Here is a 17,319-nt window from a genome sequence, read left to right on the forward strand (position 1 = left end):
TGAGCCACTGATGTGATGAGGCTGTGAACAAGGCAAATGAGATCCTAGAATGTGTCAGGCAAGATAGGGACATATTAATATCCTTATACCAGGCACTGGTGAGACCTCCTTTGGCAAACTGTGTAAAATTCTGATCACTCCTATTCCGGAAATAAGAATTCAGACTGGAACAGGTGTAGGGCTCCTAAGATGGTCTTGGCAAGGGAGGTTTTGTATTTTGAGGAGACTGAAGGAGCTAGGCTGGTTTAGACATAAAGCAGGCTGCACAGGGATTGGATTGCTCTATAAATACATGGGGGGGGGGTGAACACCAGGCTGGGAGATGAGCTCCTGAAGCTGAAGGAGAGTAGTGGCAAAAGAACAGATGGGGAGAAACTGGCCAGGAGTAAACTGAGGCTGGAAAGCAGAAGGAGGATTCTGACCATCCGAGGAGGGAGGTTCTGGAACAGTCTCCCAACAGGAGAAGTGGAGGGCAAACAACCCAGCTGGTTTTAAGATGGAGCTTGACAGGTTTATGCACCGGATGAGATGCCAGGGTCACTTGCCATAGCAGGAGACTGGGCTGATGGACCCAGGAGGTCCTTGAAGGCCTATGTCCCTCTGGGACACAGTAGCCTTGTCATAAAAATAAAGGGAAGGGTAACCACCTGTCTGTATACAGTGCTATAAAATCCCTCCTGGCCAGAGGCAAAACCCTTTCACCTGTAAAGGGTTAAGAAGCTAAGGAACCTCGCTAGTACCTGACCAAAATGACCAATGAGGAGACAAGTTACTTTCAAATCTGGAGGGGGGGGGGGGCAAAGGGTCTGTCTGTCTGTGTGATGCTTTTGCCGGAAACAGATCAGGAACGCAGTCTGAGAACTTCTGTTAGTTAGTAAGTAACCTGGCTAGAAATGTGTTAGATTTCCTTTTGTTTAAAAGGCTGGTAAATAAGTTGTGCTGAATGGAATGTATATTCCTGTTTTTGTGTCTTTTTGTAACTTAAGGTTTTGCCTAGAGGGATTCTCTATGTTTTGATTCTGATTACCCTGTAAGGTATTTACCATCCTGATTTTACAGAAGTGATTCTTTTACCTTTCCTTTAATTAAAATTCTTTTAAGATCCTGATTGATTTTTCATTGTTCTTAAGATCCAAGGGTTTGGGTCTGTGTTCACCTGTACAAATTGGTGAGGATATTATTATCAAGCCTTCCCCAGGAAAGGGGGTGTAGGGTGGGGGGGTATTTTGGGGAAAGATGTCTCCAAGTGGGCTCTTTCCCTGTTCTTTGTTTAACACGCTTGGTGGTGGCTGCATAGGGTTCAAGAACAAGGCAAAGTTTGGACCTTGGGGAAGTTTTTAACCTAAGCTGGTAAAATAAGCTTAGGGGGTTTTCATGCAGGTCCCCACATCTGTACCCTAGAGTTCAGAGTGGGGATGGAACCTTGACAAGCCTATTTTGAGAAACAACGGGAGTTCATGTGAAGTTGCTTTCCCATTATAACACCTGCTTTGTGTCCTTGCTGATGGATTAGTCCCCCAATACATTCAGGAGAAAGCATGGCTCAGTGTTATCATCTGGAAAAGGAATTGTTCTTGGGCTCCTGTTTTGTGATATCAAGAGAGTTTAATTCCCTGAGTTTCTGGTAATCTCAGCACGCTGAGCTGCCAGCTTCCTCTTCCCCAGCCAGTAGCCCCAGAGAGGAAGGATGGTTCTGTGGTTAAAGTGTTAGCCCGGAACTCAGAGGAACTGTCTTCAGTTTGAGACTCCTCCAAAGACTTCTTCTGTGACCTTGGGCTACTCACTTAGTCCTTCTGTGCCTCTTCACAATGGCTGAATGTAAATGTGTACATCTAGGAACAAGGGATGCAGGACATTCGTACCAAATGGGCAACACAATCCTGGGAGCAGTTACTCTGAAATAGACTTGGGGATCATAGTGGATATTCAGTTGAACATGAGCTCCCAGAGAAAGTCCACAGCCAGAAAATTTAGTATAATCTGGGACATAGAAGCAGGGGAATCTCGATTCAGAACAGAGAGGTTATTTTACCTCTGTATTTGGCACTGGTGAGACCACAACTGGAATACTGTGTCCAGTTCTGGTGTCTACAGTTAAAGAAGGATGTAGATAAATTTCAGATGGTTCAGAAAAGAGCCATGAGAATGAACAAAGGATTAGAAAACCTGGTTTATACGGATAACATAAAGGAGCTCAATCTATTCAGTTTAATGAAGGGAAGGCTAAGAGATGACTTGATCAGAGTCTGAAAGTTACTGCATGAGGAACAAACATTTAGCAATGGGCTGTTCAATCAAGCAGAGAAAGTTATAACAGGATCCAATGTCTGGAAGCTGAAGCTAGACACATTCAGACTGGAACTAAAGTTTAATTTTTTAAACAATGAGGGTAAATAACCGTTGGACAATTTAACAAGTGCTGTGGTAGATTCTCCATCACTGACAATTGTTAAATCAAGACAGGGTGTTTTTCTAACAGCTCTGCTCTAGGACTGCATTGGGGGCAGTTCTCTGGGCTGTGCAAATCAGGGGGTCAGACTAGATGATCACAATGATGTCTTCTGTCTTGGGATCTGCCCAGTGGTGTTAATAGCATGGCCTTACCGCACGGGGTGTTGTCTTGATAAATATGTTACTGATTGTGTAACACTCGGACCCTACAAAAATTGGGGCCAGAGCTAAGTGCCGTAGGGAAATTTCAGCTCTGTATGCCTCATGAGGATGATTTGGGGCACTGGGTGGAGAACCTGAACTCTTCCCAACAACCTTTGCTGATGAGATCTGTCATTAGCACAGCACCCTTTGATGTGCGAGTTCTGGGACCCTCCTGCAGCTTGGCAGTAAGAGGGGCTCAGAACATGCTTTCAGAGAGCGAAGGATCTGGAAAGAGTTGCCTGGCCAAACAGATCCCTGCTGGGCTGCCCCTCAGTCTGATCCTGACCCCCACCTGCTCCATGAGCACTGAGAGCCGCTCTAGCACTGGAGATAGACCTCATACCCTGCATCTAAATTTTCATCATCACCAAGTTTGGGAACAGCTGGATCTGAGGGAGGGGTTTTTTTGTGTCCAATAGAGAGCTAGCAAGAGGCACTTGGAGCTTGGCTTAGGTCATGCTTGTGAGTGGGGTTGTAATGCCACTCAGGTGCTCTCAGAGGTGGTGTGTAATTTTCCCAGGTTATTGGGTGGGGGTTGAGCTGCTTGTGTACTTCATTGTATTGTTGAAAAGAAACCCCTAGAAACTGAACTCAGCCCTGGTTGCTGCCAGCTCCACCTGGCCAAAGCATGACACCTGTTAAACTTCATTTTTAAACCAGCTGGGTTGTTTTTTTTCTTCCTCTGGGGAGGCTGTTCAAGAACCTCCCTCCTCGTATAGTCAGAAACCTCCTTCTCCTTTCCAGCCTCAGTTTCTCCCCATTTATTCTTGTGCCACTCTGTCCTTTAGCTTCAGAAGCTCATCACCCTCCCTAGTGTTAACTCCCTCCCCCTGCCCCTAGTGTATTTATAGAACAATCTGATTCCAGCACAGCATCCACTGTGTTAGGCTAAACCAGCCAAGCTCTTCTAGTCTCATCATAAGACAGGCTGTGCATTGCCCTGACAATCCTGGAAGCCCTTCTCAGCTCCTTTTCCAGACTGAATTCTTCTTTATGAAATATATATGACCAAAATTTTACACAGTTTTCCAGAGGCGGTCTCACTAGTGCCTACTATAAGAATATTAATAGTTTCCCATCTCACCTGACAGATTCTCAGATCTCATTTGCTTTGTTCACAGGCATATCACATTGGTGGCTCAGTCTTTCTAGGATCAACTAATACACCCAGGTCTTTCTCCTCCTCAATCCTTTTCAACTTACACTTGGTGTATAAACTGGCGTGTAGCGAGTAGAAGTAGGGAAGACTGAGAACTGACTCAATGAATCATAGAATCATAGAATATCAGGGTTGGAAGAGACCTCAGGAGGTCATCTAGTCCAACCCCCTGCTCGAAGCAGGACCAATCCCCAATTAAATCATCCCAGCCAGGGCTTTGTCAAGCCTGAACTTAAAAACGTCTAAGGAAGGAGATTCTACCACTTCCCTAGGTAATGCATTCCAGTGTTTCACCACTCTCCTAGTGAAAAAGTTTTTCCTAATATCCAACCTAAACCTCCCCCACTGCAACTTGAGACCATTACTCCTTGTCCTGTCATCTTCTACCACTGAGAATAGTCTAGAACCATCCTCTTTGGAACCACCTCTTAGGTAGTTGAAAGCAGCTATCAAATCCTCCCTCATTCTTCTCTTCTGCAGACTAAACATCCCCAGTTCCCTCAGCCTCTCCTCATAAGTCATGTGTTCCAGACCCCTAATCATTTTTGTTGCCCTTTGCTGGACTCTCTCCAATTTTTCCACATCCTTCTTGTAGTGTGGGGCCCAAAACTGGACACAGTACTCCAGATGAGGCCTCACCAATGTCGAATAGAGGGGAACGATCACGTCCCTCAATCTGCTCGCTATGCCCCTACGTATATATCCCAAAATGCCATTGGCCTTCTTGGCAACAAGGGCACACTGTTGACTCATATCCAGTTTCTCGTCCACTGTCACCCCTAGGTCCTTTTCCGCAGAACTGCTGCCTAGAAATTCGGTCCCTAGTCTGTAGTGGTGCATTGGATTCTTCCATCCTAAGTGCAGGACCCTGCACTTATCCTTGTTGAACCTCATCAGATTTCTTTTGGCCCAATCCTCCAATTTGTCTAGGTCCCTCTGTATCCTAACCCTACCTGCCACCGTATCCTAGTTTAGTATCCACTCCTCCTAGTTTAGTATCATCCGCAAATTTGCTGAGAGTGCAATCCACACCATCCTCCAGATCATTTATGAAGATATTGAACAAAACCGGCCCCAGGACCGACCCCTGGGGCACTCCACTTGATACCGGCTGCCAAGTGGACATGGAGCCATTGATCACTACCCGTTGAGCCCGACAATCTAGCCAACTTTCTACCCACCTTATAGTGCATTCATCCAGCCCATACTTCTTTAACTTGCTGACAAGAATACTGTGGGAGACCGTGTCAAAAGCTTTGCTAAAGTCAAGAAACAATACATCCACTGCTTTCCCTTCATCCACAGAACCAGTAATCTCATCATAGAAGGCGATTAGATTAGTCAGGCATGACCTTCCCTTGATGAATCCATGCTGACTGCTCCTGATCACTTTCCTCTCATATAAGTGCCTCAGGATTGATTCCTTGAGTACCTGCTCCATGAATTTTCCGGGGACTGAGGTGAGGCTGACTGGCCTGTAGTTCCCAGGATCCTCCTTCTTCCCTTGACTCTATACACTTTCAGAGAAACAAAATACCAGCTACTAATGGGCTCTTCCATCTATAAGGGAAAGGTATAACAAAGAAAAATGGCGGGAAACTGAAACCAGAAAAAATAAATTTGGAAACGAGGCACACCTTTTTAACAGCAAGAGTGCTTAACCAGTGCAAAAAACTCCCAACGGAGGTGAAAACGAGGAGTCCTTGTGGCACCTTAGAGACTAAGACATTTATTTGGGCTTAAGCTTTCATGGGCTAAAACCCATTTCATCAGATGCATGGAGTGAAAAATACAGTAAGCAGAATATATATTCTAGCACATGAAAAGATGGGAGTTGCCTTACCAAGTGGGGGGGTCAGTGCTAATAAGCCAATTCATTTAAAATGAAAATGTTTTCTCAACAGTTGACAAGAAGGGATGAATACCAAGGGTGGTGGATCTCTTGATACCTCCAAATCAAGGCTGGATGCCTTCCTGGAAAATATGCTTTAGATGAACAAAAATTATGCATTAGTCAAACAGAAGTCATTGGGTTCAGTACGGGGGTAAATTGGTCTCCTTCCCCCACTGCACTGTCCTCCCTCACCAGCTGTCTCAGCCCACTGCTCCAGGCCTTAGACCCCATCCGAACTTTTCTCTAAAGAGTGGAGATCAGTAGCTCATGTAATATTGGGTGTAAGGGTCCACCATGGAATAGGTGGCCATGGCCCATATCATGAGCACTGGAGCTGGGTGATGAACTGGCCATTTACTTGACGAACATCCTGATTATTCTTGCACGAAGGTGTTTGCTTTTCACACTGTACACAATGGGGTTCAGCAAGGGAGGGAGCAGCAGGGATATGTAGCCCAGGAGAATCTGAAGCAAGGGAGAACAGCTATTCTCAAATCTGTGTATCACAGACAAGAAGATGTCTGGTGTATAGAAGATAAGGACAGCGCAGAAGTGGGAGATGCAGGTGTTCAGGGCCCTGAGGCACTCAGAGTTGGATGCGATACTCAGCACTGTTTTGAGGATCATTATATAAGAGAGGAAGATGAGCAGTGAGTCCAGACCCATTGTTAAGAGTTTAGTAAACAAGCCATAGATATTGTTGACTGTGATGTCCGAACAAGCCATCTTCATTACCTCCTGGTGCATGCAGTAAGAATGGGAGAGGACATTGTCTCGACAGTATTGGAACTGTTTCAGGAGAATGGTGAGTGGGAGCATTACTGCCACTCCTCTTAGAACACACACTAGTCCCATCGCGGCTATTCTCGGCAGGGTTAAAATGGAGTTATATCTCAGCGGGTCACAGATCGCGATGAAGCGGTCAAGGGCCATCAGCAAGAGCACTGAGGATTCAATGCATTGAAACAAGTGGATAAAGAACAACTGGGCAAAACAGGAGTCGAAGCTGATCTCCCTAGAGTTAAACAAGTATATGCCAAGTATCGTCGGCATCGTGGCTATCGATATGCCAAGGTCTGTGGTGGCCAACATGGAAAGGAAGATGTACATGGGCTCATAAAGGCTTGGATTTGTTTTTATAATGAACAGAATGACTGAATTTCCTACTATGGAAATAACATACATTAAGCAGAAGGGGAGAGAGATCCAGAGATGCCTGTCTTCCTGACCAGATAGTCCGGTGAAAAGGAACACTGCAGATTTGAATTTGGTGTCATTGACAGCTGACATTATTTACTGCGCAGATCCAAGGAGTTTTGAACTTTCCTTCCTGAAAGGAAAAAGAACAGGAGACTAGATGATATTTAACGAGACATCTTTCTGCTCTCAGTGCAGGTCTAAAGACGCCCAGGAGCACAAGAATAATCAGCAAAAACAGTCTTGGATTTACACCACGAATAGCAAGATAGGCATTTCCAGACTGGATCAGACCTGTAGTCCATCTAGCCAAGTATCCAGTGGCCAGTTCCACATAACCTGCTCCCAAAGTTTCCCCCAACACCCACTACTTAGAGATATTTTGTGGTGCAAATCAGGAACGTTTACAGCCATTCCAAGAGTTTTTGAAACAATCCTCACTATGCTAATTGGAATTTCTGGTTACCCATATAATCGTGCAGTCCCACTTTGAATCCTACTAAGCTCTTGGCCCCATTGCTATATTGTGGCTGGGAATTTGGCAGCTTACTTGAGCGCTGCGTAATTTTACAATTGTGACCTTCACACAGACATGCTTTCTTGTCCTCCACTTCTGCGTGTGGCCCATTGTATCATGATATATATACAAACACATGGCAAGTGCATGGTGAAAACTGTCATTATACTTATCTGTGCTGCACTGATGATATTTATAAATGTGTTTTATTACCTCATTTTATATAGACATATTTTTTTCTCCACCCCTGAGAGTCTAAATTATGCCACTGCCTCTTTGCAGCACATGGGATAAATTCTCAGGGCTACATTATGAATTCACAAACATTGACTTCAGCTGTGTCACTCCAGATTTACATGTGTCAATTCGATCAGAACTTGGCTCTATTCACTTTCCCTAAAAAAATACTCCCAGTGATACATTCTGACCCCCAAGAATCCCTCCACGAGAAGCTGAAGTGATTTGCCTGGTCAATGTTGACTGAATCCATAGAGTTTGATTATCCTACAGGTTTCCCTTCATCCCCACAGGAACTGCACCCTCTCCCCATGCCAGGGTCTGTAGCTATATGGCAAGTTACAAGCTGACATTTCATCTGGGTGGGGGAGGGGTTTGCATCAGAAATGTGTGAATAGTGCAAACAGTAGGTTTGCACTAATACCCTCTTCAGTGTTTAAGTTACTTCAACCATGCTCATGTAACAGCTAATGGTGAAAATTACATACAACCCCTATTACACTCCCCTTTCCTGCCCCTCTGCTCCGCTCTTTCCTGAAACACAGACCAGCAGTCTTTTTCTTAAGACCTTTTTGGAAAGTCTTGCACAGGTATTGCAGAGGTATTGTGTTCATGACCCTGATTAGAAACAGCTTCTTGTTCGTTACTAGGAGACAATATCATACAACTAATCAACATATTTATTAATGATCTGGATGATGGGATGGATTGCACCCTCTGGAAGGTCACAGATGACACTAAGCTGGGGGTACAGGTAGATACACTGGACAGTAGGGATTGGGTCCAGAGTGACCTAGACAAATTGGAGGATTGGGCCAAAAGAAATCTAATGAGGTTCAACAAGGACAAGTGCAGAGTCCTGCACTTAGGACGGAAGAATCCCATGCACTGCTACAGGCTGAGGACCGACTGACTAAGCAGTAGTTCTGCAGAAAAGGACCTGGGTATTACAGTAGATGAGAAGCCGGAGATGAGTCAGCCAAGAAGTTGCCAAGAAGGCTAACTGCATATTGGGCTGCATTAGTAGGAGCATTGCCAGCAGATCGAGGGAAGTGATTATTCCCCTCTATTTGGCAATGGTGAGGCCACACCTGGAGTATTGCGTCCAGTTTCGGGCCCCCCACTACAGAAGGGATGTGGAGAATTTGGAGAGAGTCCAGCGAAGGGCAACGAAAATGATCAGGGGGCTGGGGCACATGACTTATGAGGTGAGGCTGAGGGAACTGGGTTTGTTTAGTCTGCAGAAGAGAAGAATGAGGGGGGATTTGATAGCTGCTTTCAACTACCTGAAAGGGGGTTCCAAAGGCGATGGATCTAGACTGTTCTCAGTGGTAGCAGATGACAGAACGAGGAGTAATGGTCTCAAGTTGCAGTGCAGGAGGTTTAGGTTGGATATTAGGAAAAACTTTTTCACTAGGAGAGTGGTGAAGCACTGGAATGCGTTACCTAGGGAGGTGGGTTGAATCTCCATCCTTAGAGGTTTTTAAGGCCCGGCTTGACAAAGCCCTCGCTGGGATGATTTAGTTGGTATTGGTCTTGCTTTGAGCAGGGGGTTGGACTAGATGACATCCTGAGGTCTCTTTCACCCTAATCCTCTATGATTCTGTGATTCACTGAACAAGGAGTTCATAGCACAAAACCTTTCCAAAAAGTGTGAGGGTTATTTCTGAAATAATTTCTAAACCAAAAACCATTAGGCAGTAAAAATACCACTGATCCTTCCTGTAGAGATTCTAACAACTCTGCTGCTGGCTTTCGATATACATGCATGTCATGAAAGTTTGATGTGTAAAATTTGTATTACAATTAAAAGTTTTGACATAACATTTAAACATCTGTACTGTAGCACACACATGTCAACCCATTCTTTCCCCTCTGATCTTCTCTTAGAGACGATTTTACAGGTTAGAGATCACAGTGTCTCAGTCCTCATTCAGTAGCTTGTCAGCAAACACAAGTCTAGTATCTCCCCATGTCCCTGGGTTAATAGCTGACTGGTTCTCCTCAGGTTCTGTTCTGTCAGTCTGTAGGCTGTACCCGGAGTGGTAACAGGCATTGGTATCAATACAGGAAATTTCCGTTCCCTGAGCTCTCACTCTCTAGTACGGGGTGGGCAAACTTTTTGGCCTGAGGGCCACATCGGCGTTGCAAAACTGTATGGAGGGCTGGTTGGGAAGGCTGTGCCTCCCCAAACAGCCTGGCCCCTGCCCCTATCAGCCCCTCCCACTTCCCACCCCTTGGCTGCCCCCCTCAGAACCCCCAACCCATCCAACTCTCCTTTTCCCCTGACCACCCCCTCCCAGGTCCCCTGCCCCATCCTCCCCCTGGGACCCCATCCCCATCCAACCCCCCCTGCTCCCTGACCCTGACTGCCCTCCAGGATCCCCTGCCCCTTATCCTATCCCCTGCCCCCTTGCCATGCAGCTCAGAGCGGCAGGAGCTTGCAGCCACGACGCCTGGCTGGAGCCAGCCATGCCGCCCGCACTGCCCGGCAGGAGTGGCAGGCCATAGCACTGGCGATGCGGCACGCTGAGGCTGCGGTGGGGCGGGGGGGCAGCAGGGGAGGGGCCGGGGGCGAGCCTCCCCAGCTGGGACCTCAGGGGCCAGGCAGGACGGTCCCGCAGGCCGGATGTGCACCGCGGGCCGAAGTTTGCCCACCTCTGCTCTAGTACATAGCAACCACAGCAGCAGTTACTCAGCCAGGATGAGGGTTTGCAGGAAGCGGATTTGAAAGTCAAATGCAGGGGTATTCATGGAAATGGAACTTCGTTCCCCACAGGAAAGCAGTCCATTGCTCTCTCTCTCTGACTGTCTCTGTCCGGTATTCATCGAATCTGTAGCATCCGGAACCGGCACTGGGACAGACAAGGAGCTGAGCTGCCATAATGAGTGTGTGTGTTAAACCCAGTCCTGGGGATGCTTGCTGTCTGACTATATTGGGTTAACCTTTGGGATGTTTATGTTACGGTGATATTGGGTGAAACCAGTGAGGCTCTTCTTAGTTTAATATCAGGCTGCTGGAGAACACGCAGGATGGGAAGCCAAAGGTCAAGGAAAGCCGCCTCTCAGTCAGCAGTTCAGGGAGGCTGAGAGACAACGCCGGAGCTACAAGTTGGGAAGAGCCTATTTCCAGTCTGCAGCCACATTACACAGCTTGTTTCCCAGTGCTGGGAGCCTGGTCCAGAGATGGGGCAGCTTTTGTTGAGAAGCTCTTCAGACTGCAAGGACAGACACCGCTGGGGAAACCTGAAGGCCCTGGGCCTCCCCATGTCTGCATCAGTGTGGGAGGACTTGTGGTCAAAGACATGTACAGACTGTTGTTTGAAAACACTCTTATTCTCCCATGATAACTCTTTCTTCCTGCTGTTTGATTAAACATTATTTTGGTTCAAGAAGGCTGATTGGTCACTCGTCTCAGCATTAGTCACATGCTCACAACAGGAAGAACCACAGGCGCCGAACCCACTGGAACCTGCTGAGCAAGCCCAATCCCCCCAGAGTGTGTTGTAGCCCAGGGCCCAGTCTGAGGGTGGGAGGATCGCGGGATTCCAGCCCATGAGAGGGAAGGATACGAGGTCTGACATCTGGCATTTTGAGACCAGAAAAGGGGCAGACATGCAGGTAGTCCTGTAACTCTGAGGTGTCTCTACAGGGCAGAAGTGCTGGAGCCCTCAGCCAGTCAGGAATCAGAAATATGCCCTATAGGATTTGTTACCACAAAGCAACACAGCTCTGATTACCTGCCTTCACAATCAAGCCAGAGAATAAAACCTTTGAAAATGCATTTGCTGGTTCCATTTCCAGGAGCAAATAAACCTTAGGTGAGTTGGGAATTAGTCACGGATATTCTGTGGGGTCTCCTCTCACTCAGCCCCTGGTAGAATGGGGCCCAGAGCACAGGACAATGGGACCGCTCTAGAAATGGGAGCCCTTGAGAAATCCTGACTCGGAGCACTGGGGTTTTAACAGTCTGAGCTCACTTTGAATGTCAGGTTTCTGTGTAGCTTGAACAACCCACCGTGGAGCATGGGCAGATATAGCAGAGGGGTTCCCAAGCTACCTAGCACTGCCTGACCTCCAGCCCCATCCATGAGTCACAACGACAGCTAAGCTGAGTCCTTTGAAGCTACACAGAATATCTGCCAATGTTAACAGCTTTCAGCCTTTACACATCACTTCGCTTTTTAAAGATAGTGAAAAGTGCCAACATACCCAATTCCTGCTAGAAGTTTAGCCACTGACACCGGAGATCTTCACCCTAAATGACAAGGATCCATCAAAGAGCTTACACGGGCAGAAGGCAGTATCTGTTCATATCGGGAGGCAACTTTGTTTATGAAGCATGCTTGCAAATTTCCCTTGGGGGCCACTTGGCCATCAGGGAAACTCAGCTGCTTGGCTAAGCGTGCACCAGCCTTAACTCCTCTCATGGCCAAAGTCAGACTGCAGGAGGCCAAATCACAGGGGATGTGTGGTGATGCTACACAACTGGGCTGCAGCAGAAGGCCTACTGCAGTCTCTACTTCTGGAATCCGGGCTTGTCATCACTGTTCCTATGGCTCTGATTAGTCACAGGGCTACCCCGGGGGTGGTGAGTGGTAACAATGATGCTGTCAGAGATGTGATATTGCCAAAATTAAATAAGTAAATAAATAAATAATGTGGGACCAGATTTCTCCCCGGCAGCTGCCTTTCCTGCATTGCAAACCTAGGGTGCAAGCCACAAAAGGGAGATTCTACAAGGCTCCATACATGAAAATTTCCATTGGATCATTCCAGGAGGCGAGGTCCCTTCTCTTCTCCTGAGGAATGAAAGACAGGACCCAGGATCTAGGGGTTCCCAAAGTTATGCATAGATCTCAGTGATTCATTGTTAGCTAGGCCTATCCACCCACAATCTCTGGGCCTCCACAACTACGTTAGGACCCTGCTGGCACAAGTTCATCAGAAATGTGCGACCAGGGTCTGTCATAGCAGCCACTGCCCAGAGGATCTGCTGAAGGGACGTTGTACGGGAGGGCGGGGGTGTGCACAGAGAAGGAAAGGCTGGTCAGAGTAGCTGATGGGCACAATGTCCCAACTATAGCCTGGGCAGGAGAGTTTGACCTTTCCATACCCAGAGTCCAGCCATAGAAGTAACAAACTTTGACCAATGGGCTGTTCAATCAAGGAGAGAAAGTTAAAACAGGATCCCATGTCTGGAAGCTGAAGCTTGACAATTTCAGACTGGAACTAAGTTTAATTTTTTTAAACAACGAGGGTAAATAACCATTGAATGATTTATCAAGTGCCATGGTAGATTCTCCATCACTCACAATTGTTAAATCAAGACAGGATGTTTTTCTAACAACTCTGTTCTAGGACTGCTTTGGGGGCAGGTCTCTGGCCTGTTCTATGCAGGGGGTCAGACTGGAAGATCACAGTGGGGGCTTCTGGTCCTGGGATCTGCCCAGTGGTGTTAATAGCACGGTCTTACCGCACAGGGTGTTCTCTTGTTAAATTTGTTAGATTGTGATACACTCGGACCCTACAATAATTGGGGCCATAGCTAAGTGCCTTAGAGAGATTTCAGCTCGGTGTGCCTCATGAGGATGATTTGGGGCACTGGGTGGAGAACCTGAACTCTTCCCAACACACCTTGCTGACAAGGCCTATCATTAGCACAGCTCCTTTGATGAGCGAGTTTTGGGCCCCTCCTGCAGCTCGGCAGTAAGAGGAGGAATCAGGACATGCTTTCAGAGAGAGAAGGATCTGGAAAGAGTTGCCTGGCCAAACAGATCCCTGCTGGGCTGCCCCTTGGTCTGATCCTTACCCGCATCTGCTCCATGAGCACTTAGAGTTGCTCGAGAACTAGAGATAGACCTCATAGCCTGCATCCAAAATTCCATCATCACGAAGCTTGGGGACAGCTGGATCTGAGGGAGGAGATTGTTTGTGTCCAATAAAGAGCTAGCAAGAGGTACTTGGAGATTGGTTTGGGTCATGCTTTTGAGTGGGGAAGTATTGCCTCTCAGGTGCTCTCAGAGGTGGGGTGTAATTTTCCCAGCTTTCTGGGTGGGGCTCGAGCTGCTTGTGTACTGCATTGTATTGTTGTAAAGGAACCGCTAGAGATTGAAACCTGCCCTGGTTGCTGCCGGCTCCACCTAGCCAAAGCATGACACCTGTTAAACTCCATGTTTAAACCAGCTGCATTGTTTGCCCCCCACTGCTCCTCTTGGGAGGCTGTTCAAGAACCTCCCTCCTCGTATGGTCAGAAACCTCCTTCTCCTTTCCAGCCTCAGTTTCTCCCCATTTATTCTTGTGCCAACACTGTCCTTTAGCTTCAGGAGCTCGTCACCCTCCCTAGTGTTAACTCCCTCCCTCACCATCCCCCACCAATGTATTTAGAGAGCAATCTGATCCCAGCACAACCTCTGTTGTGTTAAGTTAAACCAGCCAAGCTCTTCCAGTCTCATCATAAGACAGGCTTTTAATTGCCCTGACCATCCTAAAAGCCCTTCTCGGCTCCTTTTCCAGTCTGAATTCTTCTTTATGGAATAAATATACATGACCAAAATTTTACAGTTTTCCAGATGAGGTCTCACTGGTGCCTAATATAAGGATATTAATACTTTCCTATCTCACCTGACACATTCTAGGATCTAGTTTGCTTTGTTCACAGCCATACCACATCGGTGGCTCACAGTCATCCTAGGATCAACTACTACACTCAGGTCTTTCTCCTCCTTTATCCTTTCCAACTTACCCTTGGTGTATAAACTGGGGTGTAGTGAGTAGAAGTAGCGAAGACTGAGAACTGACTTGATAACGCTGTACAGAAACGAAATACTAGCTATTAATGGGCTTTTCCGTCGATAAGGGAAAGGATAACAAAGACCAATGATTGAAACCGAAGACAGAAAAAATAAATTTAGAAAAGAGGCACACATTTTTAACAGCGAGGGCGCTTAACCAGTGCAAAAAACTCCCAACAGAGGTGGTGGATCTCCTGGTACCTCCAAACCAAGGCTGGACGGTTTCCTGGAAAATATGCTTTAGATGAACAAATATTATGCATTCTTCAAACAGAAATCATTGGGCTCAGTATGGGGGTAAATTGGTCTCCTTTCCCCACTGCACTGTCCTCCCTCACAAGCAGTCTAGTCCATTGCTCCAGGCCTTAGACCCCGTGTGAACTTCTCTCTACAGAGGAAAAAGAAAAGGAGTACTTGTGGCACCTTAGAGACTAACCAATTTATTTGAGCATGAGCTTTCGTAGCTCACGAAAGCTCATGCTCAAATAAATTGGTTAGTCTCTAAGGTGCCACAAGTACTCCTTTTCTTTTTGCGAATACAGACTAACACGGCTGTTCCTCTGAAACCTCTCTACAGAGGGGAGATCAGTAGCTCAAGTCATACTGGATTTAACAGTCCGGCATGGAATAGGTGGCAATGGCCTATGTCACGAGTGCTGGAGCTGGGTGATGAACTGACCCTTCACTTGATGAACACCCTGATTATTCTTGCACGAAGGTGTTTACTTTTCACACTGTACACAATTGGGTTCAACAAAGGGGGGAGCAGCAGGCAGATGTAGACCAGGAGACTTTGAAGCAGGGGAAAAGAGTTTTTTCCAAATCTGTATATCACAGACAAGAAGATGTCTGGTGTATAGAAGATAAGAACAGCGCAGAGATGGGAGACACAGGTGTTCAGGGCCCTCAGGCACTCAACATTGGATGCGATACTCAGCACTGTTTTGAGGATCATTATATAAGAGAGGAAAATGAGCAGCGAGTCCAGACCCATTGTTAAGAGTTTAGTAAACAATCCATAGATAATGTTGACTCTGATATCTGAACAAGCCATCTTCATGACATCCACATGCAGGCAGTAGGAATGGGAGAGGATATTGGCTCGACAGTATCGGAACCGTTTAAGGAGTAGGGGGAGTGGGAGTATTACGGCCACCCCCCTTAGCATACACACCAGTCCTATCCTGGCTATTCTCGGCAAGGTTAAGATGGAGGCATATCTCAGCGGTTCATGGATCGCGATGAAGCGGTCAAAGGCCATCAGCAAGAGCACTGAGGATTCAATGCATTGAAACAAGTGGATAAAGAACAACTGGGCAAAACAGGCATCGAAGCTGATCTCCCGAGAGTTAAACAAGAATATGCCCAGTATCGTTGGTATGGTGGCTATCGATAAGCCATGGTCTGTGGCGCCCAACATGGAGAGGAAAATGTACATGGGCTCATGGAGGCTTGGATCTATTATTATAATGAACAGAATGACTGAATTTCCTAATATTGAAATAACATAAATTAAGCAGAAGGGGAGAGAGATCCAGAGATTTTGGACGTCTTCCTGCCCAGGTATCCCGGTGAGAAGGAACACTGAAGATTTGAATGTGGTGTCATTGACAGCCGACATTATGTAGTGTGAAGATCCAATTTGTTTTGAACTTTCCTTCCTGAAAGAAAAAGAACAGGAGACTAGTTGATATTTAACAAGACATCTTTCCACTCTCTGTACAATTCTAGAGACTCCTAGAAGCTAAAGAAAAATCAGCAAAAACAAAGTCTAGGATTTACACGACCGATACCAAGATAGACATTCGCAGAGTTGATGAGACCTGTAGTCCATCTAGCCCAATATCCACTGGCCAGTTCCAAATGCTTCAGAGGAAGTTGGAAGGAGTTCTGCAATGGGCAGCTATAAGATAACCTGCTCCCAAAGTTCCCCCCTGACACCCACTAGTTAGAGATATTTTGTGCTGTAAACCAGGAAGGTTTAGAGCCATTCCAAGAGTTTTTAAAACAGTCATCACTTGTGTAATTTGATTTTCTGATTACACATATAAACATCCAGTCTCTCTGAATCCTGCTCGGAACTTAGTCACATTGATAGCTTGTAGCTGGAAGTTCTGCAGCCTACTTGAGCACTGTGTGATTTTACAATTGTGACCTTCCCACAAACACCCCACTTCTGAGAGTGGCCCATTGTATAAAGTGCATTCTATTTATTTATTTATTTATTTATTTCTTTATAATTAATTAATTAATTAATTAATTAGTTTCTCCACTCCTGAAAGTCCAAATTATGCCACTGCCTCTTTTCAGCACATGGGATAAATTCCCAGGGCCATGTTATGAATTTACTAACTTTGACTTCAGCTGAGTCACTCCAGATTTACATGTGTCAATTCGATAAGAACCAGGCTCTATTCATTTTCCCTAAACAAATGCTCCTGGTGATACACTCTGACCCCCAAAAATCCTTCCAGGAGAAGCCTAAGTACTTTGCCTGGCCAATATTGACTAAATACAGAAATTTTGGTCATCCTACAGGTTTCTCTTCATCCTCACAGGAACTGCTCCTTCTCCCAGTACAAGGTTCTGCAGCTATCTGCAAAGATACAAGCTGACAAGAAGAGTTACTTCATCTGGGCTTGGAAGGGGTTGGCGTCACAAAGTGTGAATAGTGCAAACAGTAGGTTTGCACAAATATCCTCTTCAGTGTGCAAGTTACTTCAGCTATGCTCATGTAACAGCTAATGGTAAAAATTACATACAACCCCTATTACACTCCCCTTTCCTGCCCCTCTGCTCCGCTCTTTCCTGAAACACAGACCAGCCGTCTTTTTCTTAAGACCTTTTTGGAAAGTCTTGCACAGGT

At 46.3% G+C, this 17,319-nt stretch overlaps 2 protein-coding genes across 2 annotated transcripts; both read right to left on the reverse strand.

Moving 5' to 3' along the window:
* Nucleotides 1-6,062: 6,062 nt before the first annotated feature.
* On the reverse strand, nucleotides 6,063-6,998 carry LOC125633227 (olfactory receptor 51G2-like). The gene has a single exon (XM_048842230.2). It carries the CDS (start codon nucleotides 6,996-6,998, stop codon nucleotides 6,063-6,065), a length of 936 nt encoding a protein of 311 aa, XP_048698187.2.
* An 8,137-nt stretch (nucleotides 6,999-15,135) lies between these two features.
* LOC125633046 (olfactory receptor 51G2-like) lies at nucleotides 15,136-16,074 on the reverse strand. The gene has a single exon (XM_048842163.2). It carries the CDS (start codon nucleotides 16,072-16,074, stop codon nucleotides 15,136-15,138), a length of 939 nt encoding a protein of 312 aa, XP_048698120.2.
* Between the last annotated feature and the right edge of the window lie 1,245 nt (nucleotides 16,075-17,319).

This window comes from Caretta caretta, chromosome 1, assembly GCF_965140235.1.
Source record: "Caretta caretta isolate rCarCar2 chromosome 1, rCarCar1.hap1, whole genome shotgun sequence".
Taxonomy (NCBI): Eukaryota; Metazoa; Chordata; order Testudines; family Cheloniidae; genus Caretta; species Caretta caretta.